The sequence below is a fragment of the Scyliorhinus canicula genome, chromosome 14, assembly GCF_902713615.1.
Source record: "Scyliorhinus canicula chromosome 14, sScyCan1.1, whole genome shotgun sequence".
NCBI lineage: Eukaryota > Metazoa > Chordata > Chondrichthyes > Carcharhiniformes > Scyliorhinidae > Scyliorhinus > Scyliorhinus canicula.
The window spans coordinates 101,566,604-101,586,911 of NC_052159.1; the positions used below are offsets into that span (position 1 = coordinate 101,566,604).

Sequence of the window (20,308 nt, forward strand, 5' to 3'; positions counted from 1 at the left end):
TGATTGAAGGGACACAATTCTTTGAGGACACCCGACGGCAAGAGGAGGCCCATAAAAGGAACCGAAGAAAGGAATACCATCAACCTAGAGTCCAAGGACTGATCGCACCCCCCCTGAAACATCTGACAAGTGTGCGGTTGAAGATGCGGCTCCAGGATCGGGCTCATCTGTTGCCCTATTATGCATTTTCTTTTATTTCCTTTTCTTTTCATGTACTTAATGATCTGTTGAGCTGCTCACAGAAAAATACTTTTCACTGTACCTTGGTACACATGACAATAAACAAATCCAATCCAATCAGCAAGAACACATATATTACATAACCACTAACACAAGAGTTTCTTTGGTGGATGATCATACTCTTTTAACAAGTGATCGCCGAAGAAGAGGAGAATTGGTCTGGAGGTGTATCTGCCACCAACTTTGGTGAACCTGAAGCAGGACTGGAGGTGGGCCAACTTTGGAGCAAGCAGGTTAAAAGGTCCACCTCTATTCCAATCAGTTCCCAAATATATTAGCTCAAATTTTTGGATGGACATGTAATGAACACTGAGCTCTATTGGGAAGATCTCAAAATGTGTTTAAATGAATTTAAAAGTATTTCAAATGTTTAAAATGTAAATACACTTCCCCATCACCCACCCATGCCCTCACTCCACCTACCTACCATCTACCCCATCCTCTTTATCCACTTCCCATCCACTCTCCTAATCCATCTCCCACTCATTCCCACACCCATCTCATCTACACCTCATCCCCTAACCATCTCCACCTCTTAGTAATTAAACACATGCACTCAAGTCACATTACAAAAGGTAGATTGTGTCCAATTGCCCATAAACCCCTCCCAAATAAACGGCTTGACCTCAGAACTGCTCACCTCAGCAGTTGTCTAATCTGAAAATATAAAAGCAATAAAAGAGTTTACAATATTACTTACCTTTTAAGATTCCTCTTGCCTCAATGCAGCAACGTGAAAACCTACAGCTGCCAAACCCCAGCTGTCTTGCAGAAAATTTTCCAGTTGAATTTGTCATGATGCTCATGAAGTTGGCATTAAGAGTGGAACTGTTCTGGGCCCACTCCCTTGTCCACTCTTAGGAAAGGCAGGGGGAAACGGAGTCAGGATTTACGGCTGCACTGCTTGGTAACCATTTTGTTTGTCACCCGACTGCCGTTTCCATCTGATTCAGGGTGGAAAAAATCCAGCCAAGGAGTGTATTAAGTAATTGAATGAATTATAGGTGCAAATTCAACTTGGAAGATATGGCCTGGTGACCATTACTGAGACATGGCAGTAAGACGGTTAGGAAAGTGAATGAATACATCAGGTTGTAAGGTCAGCTGGAAAGGTGGTGGAAGGGGACAGTAGCCTTAGTGATTAAGAATGAAATCACTTCAATGATGACAAAGGGTGGTGGAGGCTTTGGTAGAAATTAAGAAATGAAAAATGATTTAATACTGCAGTGGGAGTTTTATATAGGCTCCCTTTTAGGATCTGTGAAGCGATAAAATGTATGAATGCAGAGACCAGACAAGCAAAGTCAGAGTGGTTTTAGTGGGGGATCTTAACTCTCATATAAATTGGGATAAGCAGACGAGAAAGAACATCACTGCCAGCCTTATTCAACTGTGTATGAAGCAAAACTGAAACCTGACAGCTATCTCTCCTGAAGCTATAAAACCTAATGCCAAAAAGAGAATAATTCTCTAACGGGATCACTTACAGGCCTAAACTAAGGTTGCTGTTTACCTCAAAGATTGAATCCAGCTCTTGAGACTTATGGAGGGAGCAATATCTTCATGCTTCAAAGTAGATCTTATATCAAAACGAGTAATTCCATCTGATGCATGCTAAATTGAAGAAATATTAAAAACATAAGTTTTGATCGAGTGAAGCAAGTCATTCCAGGCCTTACCCAGATGAAATCTTTGCATATTAAATGTGTCAAAAGCACACACTTGATATTTGAAAGATCTCTTTACTGAACTTTGAGACATCATAAATACTATAAACAAAAAAACCAGGGCCCAGGTGACCCGAAAAGTACTTCATAGTGAAGGGGTGTACTTTGATAGGAAGAATGAAGAGTGCCAATATAAACAAAAATGCTACAGTTTTAAAGGGGTGCAGGGCCAGGAAGAACTGAAGCTCGAGGACAACAATCTTTGAAGGTGCCAGAACAACTTGAGAAGGCTGTGAAAAAAACATATAGGATCCTTGATTTTATAAACAGAGGCAGTGTTCAAACGCAAGGAAGTTATGTTAAACTTATAAGTCACTGGCTAGACCTCAGCTGGTGACTAATTCTGGGCATCATACTTTAGGGAGGATGTGAAGGCCTAAGTGAGTAGATTTACTGAACCGATAGTAGGGATGCTGGATTTTAGTTACTTAGAGAAACTATAGAATATTTCCTCAAGAAGATTTAAGGATTTAATTACGTTTTTTTTAAGATTGTGAAAGTTTCTTCTTATTTACTTTATCAGAACCTATTTCCAATGTCAGAAGGATTAAAAACCAGATTTAACATAATTGCAAAATAACGCAAGGTGAGTTAAGGGCAAATAGTTTTACTCTGCAAGCTGATGTTCTGGAATGCTTGCCTCAAAGGGAGGTCAAAGCAAATTCAATGGTAATGTTCAAAAAGGAATTGGAAAATAATTGAAGAGGAAATTTATGCAGGACACAGGGTGTGACTACTTGGGACAGTCCTTTCAAAAAAAAACAACACAGGCACAATGGGCTGAATCGTCTCCTGCACGGTGCCATTCTATAATTCTATTACACTAAGAAAACTTTATCCAGTACAGGCAAATATTTTCAAGTAGTTTGAAAGGACAATAAATAACAGGTTACATTAAAAAAAAAAAAAAATTTTCTCCTCCTTTTTCACATTTTCTCCCAAATTTAGACCCACAAACAATAAACAATAATAAGCAACAAATATGTCAATCTCCATAACAATAACAACGATCCCATCCTCCCACCAAACCCCAAATATTAGCCCGCATGTTTACACAAACAAATGACAAAAAGGAATCAGGAATCACCCATAGTCACCCTTAATACACACAGCCCCCATCCCCCCAACCCTCCCACCCATCCCCCCAACTAATGTTCGATGTTATCCAGTTCTTGAAAGTGCATAATGAATAATGCCCATGAATTGTAGAACCCCTCCATCCTTCCCCTCAGTTCAAACTTAACCTTCTCAAGAGTCAAGTATTCCAACAGGTCCCCCCGCTCCAGCCCATACTTCGCTTCCAGCTCCTTCAGTCTTGCAAACTGACCCCTAAGGAACAAATCTTTTAGCGAAATCTAAAGTATTTGTCTTCTTCACAGCAAAATATAAAGTAAGAACTTACAATGTGCAGCTGGGAGGGAGTGCAAAGGAGGCCATGGAAGGAAATTGTGTAGTTGATGTTGACATCACCGAGACTGGCCCACCAACGTGCAATGCAAAACTCCACCGTTTTGCCATACTAGAGACAGTAAAACAAAGCGGGAACATACATTTTAAAAGTCAAGTTCTCAGAGTTTAGAGATGAAAAGTCACAAAGCTTTTACTATATTGTCAAATTTGTGCTCACCAAAACTGGAAATGCCTCACAACACGATCCTTTTTCCGAAAGTGACATGAATTTATAAAACTCATTAGTACGATAGGCCTTTTGTTTTTCAAGTTGAACAGCATGGAGGACAAACTTCGAGGAAACATCAGATGAAAGTGAAGATATGAGGACCTCTGTACAAAAGAAAAGGAAGCATTAAAACAAACAGAAATACACATTAGCACTTCTCACTTTATTGAAATGGCTGATAAATAGCTGTTGATAAATAGCTGTGCATGCTTATGGTAGTGAAGGCAGCTGTCCTTTGATATGAAGGTTTGTATTATGAATCTTCTGTAATTCAGCAGGAGAAGCTAGGAGGGAAAGCCGAAAGAGAGGAAGCCCAAGGTTTTGCTTCCTAGGAAAGTCTCTCACCACCCCAAGGAGGGTGACCTCTGCATTGCTGAAATCTCACAGTCCAAATATATGGAGCAGGCTGGGCTAAAAAGCTAATCCTATGGTCTTTCATTAATTGCAATATTCCATCAGGCAGAAGATACAGAAATCTGAAGACCTGCACATCCAGGCACAGGTACAGCTTCTTCCCCACAGCTACTAGACTCAACGACTCTCCCTTGGAATGATCTATTCCCTCTAAGAACACTATTCACGACGCCCTATGCTGCTCTTGTTTGGCCTTGTTCCGCACTGTAACCAATCACTATTTGTTGATGCACCACTGTCAATGTACTCTGTCGATTATTTTTATGTCTACTATGTACCTACTGTGTACGTTCCCTTGGTGGCAGAAAATTACTTTTCACTGTACTTCGGTACATGTGACAATAAATATCAATCAATCATTAGTGAGAACACTGCTCTGTCATTTATGATAGGAGACTACTTTGCCAGACTTGACATAAGATTTTTGTTCATTCTTTCACAGGCCTTGGGCGTCACTGGCTGGGCCAGCATTTTTATTGTTCCCCCCCATAATTGCCCCCAAGAAGATGGTGGTGAGCTGCCTTCTTGAACTTCTATGGTCCATGTGGTGTAGGTACACCCTGGGTTATTGGAGAGGGAGTCCCAGGATTTTGACCCAGGATTAGTATTCAAAGAAATTTACCCTATTCCCAATTAGAAAGGTTTGAAGATAAAATTAAAAATAGCTAAAAGTAAATATTGTATGTTTTCTACATAAAATTATGCTCTTACCAGCCCAGGTAGCACCCCAAGGCACTTCGATAAAGTGTCGTCTAATTTGGCCAGGCTTAAACCGAACATCACTTTGTGCAAGTTCATAACCAGGAGTTTCATGTAACCTGTAACCAAAAAAATTGTATTAGTACAACACAGTGGCGCAGTGGTTAGCATTGCTGCCTCACGGTGCCAAGATCCCAGGTTCAATCCCGGCTCTGGGTCACTGTCCGTGTGGAGTTTGCACATTCTCCCTGTGTTTGCGTGGGTTTCGCCCCCACAACCCAAAAGATGTGCCGAGTAGGTGGATTGATCACGCTAAATTGCCCCTTAATTGGAAAAAATGAATTGGTACTCTCAGTTTTTTATTTTTTTTTAAATTGTATTAGTTACAAGCAATTCAGAGTGAATCTAAACCTGGGCCGGCACGGTGACACAGTGGTTAGCACTGCTGTCTCACAGCACCAGGGATCCGGGTTCAATTCTGGTCTTGGGTGTGTCTGTGTGGAGTTTCCTCTGGGTGCTCCCGTTTCCCCCCCACAGTCCAAAGATATGCAGGTAGGTGGATTGACTATGTTAAATTGCCCCTTAGTGTCCAGAGATGTGCAGGTTAGAATAAGGGGGTTTCGGGATAGGGCGGGGTAATGGGCTTGGCTGGAGTGCTCTTTCAGAGGGTCAGTGGAGACTCAATGGGCCAAATGGCCTCCTTATGCCCTGTAGGGATACTATGATTCTATTTATTTAGCATAAACATGAGGATCCAGGAGTGCCAGCTGTGTGTTCAGGAAATAATTAGGAGTGAATCAAGGGAACAGGTAATCAATCCCACTTAAGAGACAAATTTAGAGAAAATGGGAAAATCGGAGAGAATCTGAAGAATGATGACGGGTAGGGGAGCATATAAAAATATAAAACCATGTTAAATTGCCCCTTAATTGGAAAAAAAAAAGAATTGGTTACTCTAATTTAAAAAAAAGAATGATGAAGAAATTCCTGGGCTTGTTGTGGGTACTAGAGATGACGATATAGGAAAAGCAGGAAAGGTAGGATAAGGAGTTTAAGATGGTAGTTCGCTATTTAGAAAAATAATGCTCGGTTGTTCCTAATTAAGGATGATTGCATTAAGAGGATTTGGTTTGTGCAGGCACTAATGTTGCAGATCCCAGACTCAGAACATTCCTTCCTCAACAAAACAGCGATAAATTGGCAAACCCAACAAATTGAAAATGAGCTGCAACTTCATCCTGAATTGGGCAAAATCCCAGGTGAGAATGATGAAAAAGAACACTGATGTAGGTAGACTCAATCTTGGGATATCGGCACATACAATAACAATTTTGAAAATGAGGACTCGGTAAATAAAATACACTTGATCCAGGTCCCATAGTTTTCCATACTTTGTAGGTATCACTCTACTTGTTTCTAATTGTAACCAATTCAAGTGATTCATGGTGCAACTGAAATTTCTTGAAAATTGCACTAAATTGTAAATTGCACTCCCAGTCAACGGAGTTTAAAAAATTACTCCATTCTGCAAAGATATCTGACATTTGTAATGTGTTTGACGTGAAACAATTACTATAAATATATTAATGGTTACCGACTGCAACATTCAGAAAATACTGGAACTGATACACGGTGAAGGTCATTTATTGTGACTTATTGAAGTACAATGTTTGCAACTAATGTCACCTGAAATATCCATACTAAAGATTTCAATTCATTGCAGAGCAAGCAAATGCTGGATAGACAAGCTGCATCGCACGGAGTAGAATAGATATGAGAAACATATACCATTAAAGGCAAAGAAATGCCCTTCATTAGTGTGGTCCCTTCCAACCCATTATACTCCCCCCATCCAGGGAAAAGTTGATGAAAACCCATTGAACAAGTAATCTATTTTCCATGACACCAAACAACTTCATTGATTGGTTTAATAAGCTCTGGAACCCCCCCCCCCCCCCCCCCCCCCCCCCCCCCCACCTCAACTGACTTGTTAAATTAAGCTTTCCTCATCTCCCGCAGCAAATTATTGGTTGTGGCAACTCCACCAAACACAAGCAGAAGTGGCCTTGAGACTTCTGCAAGAAAGACAATGTATATGCTGAAAACAGAGACGAAATATTTCATCTTGCACTCCGCAGGGCAAACACAAGAACACCAAATTTCAAATGATCACAACAATTTATACAACAGGGGAAAGGGGTGCTGATTGGTTAGCAAGTCATTGATTGGCCGAGGTGTTGCCATGAGAAAAGCAACAGAGAATTCTCGGCTGCACAAGCTTCTGGGTAATGCAAAAAAAGGCACAAGGCTTGAAAATATGGCTTCTATTTGAAGAAAATGGGTCCCTGCGTTATGGATGTGCGAAGCTTCTAGTTGGGGTAAATGAGTTATGTTATGAGGTCAACTGATCATCTGGTCAACTTAGTGTAGTATTAGTGCACTCGGGATTGTTCAGCAGGACTGTGTGTGTAGTATTTTCCATTAATACGATGCAGCCATTAGTCCAAAAAGACATTCGACCTACCAGAAATTGAGCAATACCATGCATAAACTTATGTGATGTCAGGTATAGGCTGTACATCGCAGCAATTAGCTGATCAACACTGGCATATTCCTTCAATGTTTGTAATAGGCAGAGTACAGATCATACTCAACCAGCCTGCTCTTGCAAAACCCAAACCAAAATGTGATTCTGTAATTGGGCTGCACCTGTTGGACAATCCTGAGTGCACTGATTGCTACCCTTCTAACTTGGCTCATATACGCTCACTATAAGTGACATCCATCCATCCATACTCATGGATCTGTTCTCTGCAAACAGAAGGAATATTTTCAAGCCTCGTGTCTTTCTTGAATTATCCAGGAGCTTTATCAAAAATTCATAAGTTCATCAGCTATAGGAGCAAAATTTAGGCCATTCGGCCCATCGAGTCTGCTCCGCCATTCTATCATGGCTGATATGCTCCTTACCAGCTACCTACAGTGCTACAGACCAAGAGCCGGATTGCAAAAATCAGCTAGAGCATCTCCTCCCTAGAACACATGAACCTGGGAGCAGGATTTAGAATGCCCCACAAGAGGAAGCATCAGCTCCACGTCTACTTTATCCATATCTTTTAGCATCTTGTATACCATAATGAGATCTCCCCTCATTTTTCTAAACTCTAGAGAGTATAGGCCTAAACTGTTCAATCTCTCCTCATACGACAAACCCCTCATCTCTGGAATCAATCTGGTGAACTTCCTCTGAACTGCCTCCAATGTCACTACATCTTTCCTCAAATAAGGGGACCAAAATGGTGCACTATACCCCCGGTGTGGTCTTCCCTATGCCTTGTACCGTCGCAACAACACTTCCTTACCTTTACACTCAATTCTTTATGCTACAAGTGCCAACATTCCATTTGCCTTCCTTATTATCTGCTGCACTGGCCTGTTCATTTTCTGTGACTCGCGGGATGTGATCAATTTACGGGATGTGGCTGTCGCTGGCTAAGCCAGCATTTATTGCCCATCCCTAGTTACCCTCGAGAAGGTGGGGAGCTTTCTCCCCAGAATATGGCAATATCTCATCAATCAGGTCAACTTGCCAGCCAAAAAGCACTCTTTCCTCCTGTAGTATAAATTGTTGCGATTGTTTAAAATTTGGCATTCTTGTGGTTGTACTGATGAGTGGAAAGCGAAAAGCTTTATCAAGATTTCTTCGCAGGGAGGAGTGGGAGCAGGAGCGGAGGTGACGTGGACCAGGAGGGCTGCCGGGTAGGTAAGTGATCCTATATATTTGGGCAACGGCTAAACCTGAGACACTACACGTGTAGTGTCTCCCACCCGCCCTCCTCCTCTAACCAATTTGATAAGGTAAAGTTGTTCTTTTTTTTACTCTTAATTGGTATAAGTTTATTATTGAGTATTATAGTAGTTGAATTAAGCTTTTTATTTAGCAGAGAACTTATTTAACATAAATTTGTAAACGTTAATTAAATAAGTAGAGATGGCTGGACAGGTGATGTGTTGTAGCTGTATGATGTGGGCGCTGGCTGATCCCATTGTGAACGGCAGTAACCACATCTGCAGCAAGTGTTGGTTGCTGGAAGAACTCCGGATCAGAATTGATGATCTGGAGTCTGAGTTTCAAACTCTGCGGCACATCCGGGAGGGGGAGCGTTACCTGGACGTTTTGCTTCAGGAGGCAGTCACACCCGGTAGATTAAATAATTAAAATTCAGTAAGTGTTTGGAACGGGTGCAGAGGAGATTTACCAGGATGTTACCTGGTATGGAGGGAAAATCGTATGAGGAAAGGCTGATGGACTTGAGGTTGTTTTCGTTAGAGAGAAGAAGGTTAAGAGGTGACTTAATAGAGGCATACAAAATGATCAGAGGGTTAGATAGGGTGGACAGCGAGAGTCTTCTCCCGCTGATGGGGGTGGCTAGCACGAGGGGACATAGCCTTAAATTGAGGGGTAATAGATATAGGACAGAGGTCAGAGGTGGGTTTTTTACGCAAAGAGTGGTGAGGCCGTGGAATGCCCTACCTGCAACAGTAGTGAACTCGCCAACATTAAGGGCATTTAAAAGTTTATTGGATAAGCATATGGATGATAAGGGCATAGTGTAGGTTAGATGGCCTTTAGTTTTTTTTTCCATGTCGGTGCAACATCGAGGACCGAAGGGCCTGTACTGCGCTGTATCGTTCTATGTTCTATGTTCAGGAAAAACAGGGTGTGATTGTAAGTGAGGCAGGTAGGGGGATTCGGAGTTCAGGAGTGCAGGAGCCTCAGCCCTTGACCTTGTCCAACAGGTATGAGATTCTCGCTCCCTGTGCGGATGAGGAAAAAGGCTGTGGACAGGATGAGCCAGCTGACCATGACACCATGGTGCAAAAGGCCATTCAAGAGGGGGGAGCAAAAAGACAAGTAGTTGTTATAGGGGATTCTATAATTAGAGGGACAGATAGTATCCTTTGCAAGCCGGATAGGGAGTCCCGCATGGTGTGTTGCCTGCCAGGGTGCGGGACATCTCCGACCGGCTTGAAAGGATACTGGAGCGGGAGGATCCAGTTGTTGTGGTCCACGTTGGGACTAACAACATAGGCAAGGCTAGGGTGGAGGACCTGTTTGTGGATTATCAAGCACTAGGAAGGAAATTGAAGAACAGGTCCTCGAGGGTCATAATCTCCGGATTACTGCCCAAGCCACGTGCTAATTGGCATAGGGAAAAGAAAGTTAGGGCAGTAAACACGTGGCTAAGGGATTGGTGTGGGAAAGAAGGATTCCATTTCATGGGGCATTGGCACCAGTTTTGGAACCGGGGGGATCTGTACTGTTGGGACGGTCTCCACCTGAACCGATCTGGAACCAGTGTTCTAGCGAAAAGGATAAATAGGGTGGTCAGTAGGACTTTAAACTTCTGAGTCGGGGGGCAGGGAAAGGGAAAGCGACAGGCAGTAGGGAGTTAAATGGAAGGATAAGCAACAGGTTAGCATGTGTCCAGGTGGGTTTAAGTTCAAGGCAGACTAGGAATGAAGCAAAAAGGAAGGATAATTTAGGACCTCTCATGATGTCCAATTTCTCTAATAATGATAAGAAAGTCAGCATTAAGGCACTTTACCTGAATGCTCGTAGCATTCGTAACAAAGTTGATGAATTAACAGCACAAATCATCGTGAATGAATATGACTTGATAGCCATTACGGAGACATGGTTGCAGGATGGTCACGACTGGGAGTTAAATATCCAGGGGTACCAGACGTTTCAGAGGGATAGACAGGTATGTAAGGGAGGTGGAGTAGCACTAATAATCAAGGATGGCATCAGGGTGGCATTGAGGGATGATATAGGTTCTATGGAGAATGAGGTTGAATCCATTTGGGTAGAAATTAGAAATTCTAAGAAGAAAAAGACACTGATAGGCGTAGTCTATAGGCCACCCAATAATAGCATCACACTGGGACGGGGAGTAAATGAAGAGATAACTAATGCCTGTGAAAAGGGTACAGCAGTTATCATGGGAGATTTTAATCTGCATATAGACTGGTCAAATCATCTCGGTCAGGGCAGCCTTGAAGAGGAGTTCGTTGAATGTATCCAGGATAGTTTTCTGGAACAATATGTAATGGAACCGACGAGACAGCAAGCTATCCTAGATCTGGTCCTGTGTAATGAGGCAGGAATAATTAATGACCTCATCGTTAGGGATCCTCTTGGGAGGAGTGATCACAGCATGGTTGAATTTAGTATACAGATGGAGAGTGTGATGATAGAATCCAATACCAGGGTCCTATGCTTGAACAAAGGGGACTACGATAGAATGAGGAAGGACCTCGCTAAAGTAGACTGGAAACAAATATTTTATGGTAGGACAGTTGAGGAGCAGTGGAGTACTTTCAAAGAAATATTTCATAGTGCTCAACAAAAGTATATTCCAGTGAGAAGGAAGAATTGTAAGAAAAGAGGTAATGGGTGTCTAAAGAGATACATGAGGCTGTCAAATTGAAAGAGAAGGCTTACAAAGTGGCCAAGATCAGCGGGAAACTAGAAGATTGGGAAAACTTTAAAGGTCAGCAGAAAGCCACGAAACGAGCCATAAAGAAAAGTAAGAGGGAACACGAAAAAAAACTGGCACAGTTTTAAATAATAAAAATACGTTTTTATAATTATATAAAACGAAAAAGAGTGGCTAAAGTAAACATTGGTCCGTTAGAGGATGAGAGTGGTCATTTAGTTATGGGATGTGATGAAACGGCGGAGGCATTGAACAAATATTTTGTATCGGTCTTCACAGTGGAGGACACTAATAACATGCCAGCAATTGACCGAGAGAAGAAGGTAGGTGAGGACCTGGAAACTATTACTATCACGAAAGAGCAAGTGTTGGGCAAGCTAATGGAGCTCAGGATAGATAAGTCTCCTGGCCCTGATGAAATGCATCCCAGGGTACTGAAAGAGATGGCTGGAGTAATAGCAGATGCACTGGCGATAATTTTCCAAAATTCGCTGAACACTGGGGCAGTGCCATAGGATTGGAAAACAGCAAATGTGACGCCACTGTTTAAAAAGGGAAGTAGACAAAATATGGGGAATTATAGACCGGTGAGCTTAATCTCGGTCGTGGGGATGCTTGAGTCTATTATCAAGAAAGAGATAGGAGGGCACCTCGATAGAAATTGTCCCATTGGATGGACGCAGCATGGATTCATAAAGGGCAGGTCATGCTTGACGAATCTCTTGGAATTTAAGAAGACATTTCGAGCAAGGTAGACAAAGGGGACCCAGTGGATGTGGTGTACCTAGATTTCCAAAAGGCCTTTGACAAGGTACCGCACAAGAGGCTGCTGCATAAGATAAGGACGCATGATGTTAAGGGTAGAGTACTAGCATGGATAGAGGATTGGTTGTCTAACAGGAAACAAAGAGTGGGAATAAATGAGTGCTATTCTGGCTGGCAATCAGTGACGAGTGGTGTGCCTCAGGGATCGGTGTTGGGACCACAATTATTTACAATTTATATAGATGAATTGGAGTTGGGAACTACGTATAAGTTATCCAAGTTTGCAGATGACACGAAGGTGTGCGGCAGAGCAAAGTGTACTGAGGACTGTAAAACCTTACAGAGAAACATTGACACATTGAGTGAGTGGGCAAAGGTCTGGCAGGTGGAGTATAATGTCAATAAGTGTGAAGTTATGCATTTTGGTAGGAGTAACAATAGAACTGATTATTACTTAAATGGTAAAAAGCTGCAGCATGCTGCAATGCAGAGGGACCTGGGTGTACTTGTGCATGAGTAACAGAAGGTTGGTCTGCAGGTGCAACAAGTAATTAGGAAGGCAAATGGAATTTTGTCCTTCATTACGAAGGAGATTGAGTTTAAAAGTAGAGAGGTAATGTTGCAGTTGTACAAGGTGCTGGTGAGGCCACACCTGGAGTACTGTGTGCAGTTTTGGTCTCCACACTTGAGAAAGGATGTGCTAGCACTAGAGAGGGTGCAGAGGACGTTCACTAGGCTGATTCCGGAGTTGAGGGGGTTATCGTATGAGGAGAGGCTGAGTAGATTGGGATTATATTCACTGGAATTCAGAAGGTTGAGGGGGGATCTAATAGAAACATATAAAATTTTGAAGGGAATGAATAAGATAGAAGTAGAAAGGATGTTTCCACTGGTACGTGAAAGTAGGACAAGAGGGCATAGCCTCAAGATTAGGGTGAGCAGATTTAGGACTGAATCAAGGAGGAACTTCTTCACCCAGAGGGTGGTTAAAGTATGGAATTCCCTACCGAAAGGAGTAGTAGACGCTACTTCATTGAATATATTTAAAGATAGGGTAGATGTTTTTTTGAAAAATAAAGGAATTATGGGATATGGCGAGAATGCGCCATGATCTTATAGAATGGCGGAGCAGGCTCGAAGGGCCGGACGGTCTACTTCTGCTCCTAGTTCTTATGTTCTTATGTCTCTCTTTTCAGTAATATTCAAGCTCTGTGTTACCCAACATCAGAGAGACGCTACGTTCTTGCTCACTGAGTCATGTAATTGCTGTGGAACTCCCACAATCACAAATTTAGGTTTGAGAACGTCTGCACGGCAGCCCATTTGTCGGTTTACTAGTTTTCCTTCTGATGCCCCACCCTCAATGTCCCTTTTCTTGCTGCATCTTGTCCAAAACTTCATCTGTCTGCTAGCCCGCATCCTCCTGCTCCAATCAGCCTTTTTGCCGACTGATTATCACCCTATCTGATCTGATTTCCCACAACTGGAAGATTGATGTTAATGTAAATCTCCCATGGCAAACTGTATTGTAACAGTAAGAGCACAATAATACAGAATATGTAATCTAGTGCTCTGTTAGTAAGCTATTTAAAGCAACCTGTCTATTCAAGGCAGGATCTATGGCCAGGATTCTCCGAGCTCTGCGCCACAATTGCACACGGCGTGGGGGCGGAGAATGGGGCGTCGGACCCGCAATGCCTTCCCACAATTCTCTGGTGACTGGAGAATCGCTGCCAGTCGGGGGCCGTTGAAAGAGGCCCCCACGGCAATTCTCTGTGGATGACCAGCCGAGTCCCCGCCCGTGGTTCACGTATGGTTTCACCTGGCGGGAGCTCGGAGTTGCGGCTGTGGTGGCCGTCCTGGTTTGGGGGGGGGGGGAAAATCACCCTGGACTTTCTAGAAAAAATTCCGGAGTGATTCGGGCCAGTGGACATAGCCCCATTACTGGAGAAACCCGCCCTACGAGTCTGCACTAAAAGTCACTGAGAATTTGACAGGCACTGAACTTTACACATTAGAACATGCTCGCCAGGTTCAGGCTGCAGCTCAGAAACATTGGCCGCAACTTTCCAGCAAACCCGTAGCAGGGCCGGCGAGCCATTGAAAGCTTCATACACGTCGACAGGACTTTCTGACCCCACTGGCCTGAAGGGCTAGAAGATTCTGGCCATTAAGTTTATAAAGTCTGTGTGTCAGCCTTAGCTCAGCAGCTGTATTCTCTCTGGATCAGAAGGTTGTGAGTTCAAGCCAATTTCAAGGGCATAGTGGAAAACAAATCAATAAATACTAACCTTAATGGTACTGTGACAGTTACTGGAAGTCTAAATAAAGGACCTGCATTAGGAGCAGTGATGTCATACCCACAAACCTGAAATAAATGAATAAATAGTAAAATAACCAAATCATGTCTGATACAATGCCATGGTGTATTATTACATTGTTTGCATTCAAAAAATTTAAATATAATTAACTAAACTAAAACATTAAACCTAAACAGAACTTGGTAAGCATTTCATAATAGTTGCACAACGCAGCACGACCACGGAAACAAATATTTTTCTGTGCACTGGGGGAACACAATTTCTGGTTCTCTGTTATTCTGCACGATTAATCGATTTTAACTTTATTCTGAATTCTTATATAACTGCACAGCAAAGAGGTTTTTTTTTTGCAGTTTTCTGGGTTACATGTCAAACAAAAATGGATGTCTCATGTACTTTTTAAAATTTATTTAGAGTGCCCAATTCTCTATTTTTTCCAATTATGGGGCAATTTAGCATGGCCAATTCACCTACCCTGAACATGTTTTTGGTTGTTGGGGTGAGACCCATGCAGACAAGGGGTGAATGTGCAAACTCCAGGCAGTGATTTCAGGCCGGGATCGAACCTGTGTCCTCAGCGCCATGAGGCAGCAGTGCTAACCACTGCACCATCGGGCAGACCCAGATGTCTCATGGTCATGATAAGTTGCACTTCCAAAAAATTCAAAATTAAACCTGTTCTGTAGAAATCTTTAACATAAATTTCACTGCAGGAAAATAATGGTTGTAGCTTTTTGACTTTTGCAGAGGTGTAAAACGGTAGGGGTGGAAAACCACTTGTTACACGTCCCATCTGATTTTCCTCTTCATTGAGTTCAATATTAGGGTATATAATGGGCAGCCAATCCGATGCTGCCTGTTTTATGCCTGACGGAGGTCAGCTTCTCGTCCCCTTCACAAAATATAAATTCAACTTCTCAAATAGTTACTTTATGGCAAAACAAGCATAAAAATATTTTAAGCAAAAAAATAGGGCAGGATTCTCCCCTACCCGGCAGGGTTGGCGCAGCGCCAGCCAGCGCCTAAGGGCCTCCACCGGCCGGCGCGAGTTGGCACATGCGTGGGAGAGCCAGCGTGTGCTGGCGTCTTCCCAGCTCATGCGCAGGGGGGGTTCTTCACCGCGCCGGCCATGGCGGAGGTTGACAGCAGCCGACGCGGAGGGAAAGAGTGCCCCCACGGCACAGGCCCGCCCGCGGATCGGTGGGCCCCGATCGTGGGCCAGGCCACCGGGGGGGCACCCCCCGGGGCCAGATCCCCCCCCGGGGCCAGATTCCCCCCCCCCCCCCCAGGTCTCTGCAGACCGCCCGCAGAGCCAGGTCCCACCGGTATGGACCTAGTTTGATTTACGCCGACGGGACCAGCCGAAAACGTGCGGTTGCTCTGCCCATTGCGGGCCGGAGAATTGCCGGGGGGGGGGGGGTGACGGGACCCCTGTCAGCGACCGGCGAGGTGATTTTCCACCCCCGCCAAAACCCCAGCGCCGGAGAATTCGAAAGCCGGCGTCGGGACAGGATTTATGCCACCCCCCGGCGATTCTCCGACCCGGCGGGGGCTCGGAGAATCCTGCCCATTGTGTCTATTTCCTAAATAAAGCCATTATCTGGTACTAGATACCTCAGTAAAATGCACTCCTTCGCGAAGGCCACGTGGATCCACTCTTATGGTTATATGTCTACACTGATTCATCAGCTCCAAGTGACTAGGGCACTGAATCCATGACGCGTTGCACGTTAATGCTAAGTGAAGCTGTAGAGATATTCGTGCCGAGTTTTCTACAAAAAATTAAAATTTGAAAAGAGATCATTAAAGTCAAGTTCTGTGCTTTAAATTCTATCCAACTACATTGCGGTAAGAGGGATGTACAGCCGTACATCTTTGATGAGCCTTTTATTAAAAAAATGAAATGTCTGGAGTGTGATAGCTCCAATATATGTGCATGAGCATACACACATGCTAGTGAATCGCCTATGCAATGACTCAGATTATTCATATGATACTCTGCTTTAAATAGACTCTTGATCTACCAGGTAATGTCTTATTCTGTTATTGAGGTGAAGCTGTGTCTCAAGGTGAGGAAATGAACAGAAAGGCATAATGGGTAGTTAGGCTAAGTCAGGAGTAACATTTTACAGCAGTAGAATAAGGAGTTAGGTTAGTGGACTTTTAAACATCAACTGGGATTCAAGGCAGGAAGAGGGGGTTGGGCAGTCACTAAGACCATTTCTTTGTTGCCAAGGATACTGGGAAAAGGGGCCTCAGGCCAGGTTAAGGAATGTAGGGAAAGCCTATGGGAGCTTTGCATTTGTACCGTTGCCTTATTTGGTCATATGTATGTGAAACTTGATGCAACTTGAACGTATATGAAATGAGACGTTTTTCCTTTGTCCGGCACTCTGGCTGTTGAAAAGGCAGGAGACTGGTGGTGTTCTGCTCTCCCAATAGAGTGAGTCACCCAGCTAGCTGGTTAAAATAAACAATAATTGATACCTGCCAATCCGTCTCAAATTTTATTGAGCCCAGACTGGCAGCAAAAGAATCAGGATTGTCATTTGGTGACGAAACCCAGAATTTCTCCAGATGATCACCTCTCATCTGCGATATCAGAATTGGACTGATCTCGGAAGGGGAAAGAGGAAATGGGCCCACGATATGAGTAGCTGGAAAATTGCCATGTCGATTTACCTCTCTTTCGTATTCTGATTACAGTCTAATCACTCTCATTTGATCAGGCAAGATCGTCTCGACGAAATCAAAGGTCAGTCTGGCGGATGATAAGAATTAATTTCAGTCGATGCAGGTACGGCTGAGGGGTTGAACATGATTGAGTGAATACGGAGTAACAATTCAGCTGGTGACTGTTGGAATGTTGCCTAGTCAGTCAGTTGCATGAGAGTTGAAAATTAAAATTGGTTATATTAAATTACACTTTAATTCGATTAAGGTCTTTAACGGGTTGATGGAATGTCAGAGAGACAATTCAGTAAAGACCGCTGATGGAATGTTCTGGGGACAATTCAATTCCGTACAATTAGAATTGGCTAAAATTGGTTATATTAAATTACACTTTAATTCGGTTAAGGTCTTTAACGGGTTGATGGAATGTCACAGAGACAATTCAGTAAAGACCGCTGATGGAATGTTCTGGGGACAATTTAATTCTGTACAATTAGAATTGGCTAAGTTAAAATTTATTGTTGGGAGATTTTTTTTGAGTGAAACAAAGAATTGGGAGATGAATGGCCACTAGGGGGAACCAGAGACTTGCGATGTTTAGAACCATATCGGAGAGCTCTCAGGATTTGCTAAAATTCTATTCTGGTTTCTTTGAAAAATTCAAACTTTTATTGTTCGGTTGGTTGAGATGAATGAAAGTATAATGATTTCAATTCCTTTTGTTTGAGTGGAGATCTCCAACGAATGAATGAGTCCGTTTAATAGGAATTTCTCTGGTATTCCTAGTTTTTAAAATGTTGTGTTTTGCAAAACGAAGTTGCACATCAATTAGGAGGTATACTCGGCTATTAAAGTGCGATTTAAAACGGGGTAAGTATTTGAAAGTTCTTTAGAAAATCAGTAATAATGATTAACATTGTGGGAATTAATTAGAACATAATTCTCAGGAAGTAAACAAAAAGCAAAATCAAAATGTATAAATTGGGATTTGTAAATGATTAGTTTCAACTCGGCATAGTCTTGGCTGCTAAAAAAATTAATTAAGAAACAAGAGAACAAAGGAATCTAAATTGAAATGTGAAGACTAGGCATTCGGTGTGCGCCATGTGCTCCTTTGTTAGAGGTAGCCATGATGTACCTACAATTAAAAATTTTGTTCGGTGTGTTCCAAATTTGTAGAGATTGCAGTATTTTCTCTGGAAACTCACTACACATCAAATTCACTAATTGGGGATTTTCATACAGCAATGACTATGGATTTTTTTTTTTGGACTACATTGCAGATGGACCTTTAAGGAATAAAGATATGGGACCGGAGCTTAGATTAGGAGTATTACTTGCAGTATCAGGAAATGAGAATCTGATGGCAGGGAAAGATTAATAAAAATCAATGCAAAAAAAAGAAAAAATTAAGATATAACCACCAATTGATAACTAGAGGAGATAAGGAAAGCAAAACTAGCAATACCTTTGGCACTAAACATTATGTATACTGTAAATTGCCACAAGGATATGTTAATTCCCTGAACCATTTTCAGGCAATAGTAAGGGAGCTGATTAAACATGATTTGGCTTTCGTATATATTCTTGTGTTAATTAGAGATGATGATCAGGAGGACACATGTTGAAAGAGTGACCAAAATTATTAAAACACTTAGTGAAGTAGGATTTAAAACAGGGTTAAAGAAATGCCAGATTGGCAGGAGCGAAGTCGGCTATTCAGGGTATTCAGTGTCAAAGGCAGGCAGGGAGGCCAGTGTTGGGATGAGAGAGAAAGTTACTAGAATCACAGCGCCTGTTTCACGAAACGGACTTCAGCAAATCATGAGAACTTTGGGGTATTTGAGACACCGATGGAAGAATGGTCATGAGAGTATGCAGGCCCTCTTTTTCCTCGGAGCAGCAAAAGTAAATTGTACTTTTAATCACAGCTGATAGAAGCACAGGGGAAGTTGAATTAGAGAATTGGTCCCCAGTTTAAAATGATTCATTGTGAACATAATGAAACATCGTGTCAAAGGTGTGGCACATCCTGTAGCCCAGTAGTTTGGTCAAGGAGTAATCATATGAAACCTAGGAGAATGACAGATACAGCGTAGTCAGACGATTTGATATTGCATTTAGAACAATAAAAATGGGGAAATGCTTCGGCTCCAAGCAATACTGGTGATTGAAGTTTGTGATGACCTGGGGACGTAAAATTAGCCTAACAGTGCTTAGAGACTGTATCACTGCAATGATGCCATGCCACAGGATAGATCATATCCCCCAACCGCTCGGACAAGGGGAAAAAGGAATGTTTGGGTATGGGTGTCAGGATGCCAGTGAATTGAAACCTGTTAGCAGCATCGATTGGACAGGTGATACAGTGAAAATGTCATGTTCGGAACTTAGCTTTCAAAAAAATCCTGTCACAATCAGAATTAAAAACATTGAAGTAGATGCAGTAGCAATATCCGAAATGTATCAGGGAAAGTTTCGACCTGATTGAATCACTGAGTTAAAAAAAGAGGAATGGTGGCAATGGAAATCCGAAAGTCCTGGAGAGGGTACTTCTGGAATATCCAAGCAAGGATAGGAAGATACAAATCAAGAAATAGGGCCCACTCCGCCTTTGACCTGTTCATTTGGGTTTCAGATGAAGCAACAATAATACAGATGACGAACCTGAACAACACTCTGGAGAAGAATGTTTCAGACAGTATGGGAAAAAAACTAATGATACAATTGGCTACATATTTGAGGGAATTAAATGATAGAGCCCGGAAGAAAAACCTTATGGGTTAACAACAATTCAAAATATCAAATTATTACTAAATAGTGAAACCTCCGGGTCAGACATCTCTAGCTGGACGTTAGCTGATGGGTGATCTGTGGTCTCCAGGAAGGGCGTATTACGCGGTGGAGTTATTAAGGGTCTCGGCAGACAGCAGCGACTGACGAGGAACCCCCGTATTTTAAATGACAATAGTTTAAGAACCTTGGCAGCTTGCTCCATGAGGGGAAATTTGTAACCAATATAGCATTGGAGAGTATAACAGTCATTACAGACAAAATGTCCTGTAAGTTCTTAGGGACTGTTATGTATGGATTCAACTGGGTTGTAACCACAAAAAGTTAACTGTATTAAATGTGCGAGTGCTGTTATTTAAAAAAAAACGAATAATGGCAAGTATACACTTCATGCTGTAAGGAAAATGATAACGGACAAAAGGGGTTTGAAGAAAACTGAGCTATTGTCTCAAGTAAGCCAGGGTTGGCAGGCTACGTGGTTCAGTATAATGTTCG

General features: G+C 42.5%; 1 protein-coding gene across 4 annotated transcripts in view; it reads right to left on the reverse strand.

The window, feature by feature from the left end:
• The window catches only part of tpp2 (tripeptidyl peptidase 2), a 189,453-nt gene that overhangs the window by 69,786 nt on the left and 99,359 nt on the right, over positions 1-20,308 (reverse strand). For all 4 annotated transcript variants that reach the window (XM_038818140.1, XM_038818141.1, XM_038818143.1 and 1 more), the window contains exons 14-19: positions 15,962-16,119; positions 14,318-14,394; positions 4,771-4,877; positions 3,595-3,749; positions 3,370-3,486; positions 1,754-1,854 (exon numbers count right to left, since the gene is read on the reverse strand). In XM_038818140.1, coding sequence (XP_038674068.1) covers positions 1,754-1,854; positions 3,370-3,486; positions 3,595-3,749; positions 4,771-4,877; positions 14,318-14,394; positions 15,962-16,119 — 715 coding nt within the window. The remainder of the gene's footprint in view (positions 1-1,753; positions 1,855-3,369; positions 3,487-3,594; positions 3,750-4,770; positions 4,878-14,317; positions 14,395-15,961; positions 16,120-20,308) is intronic.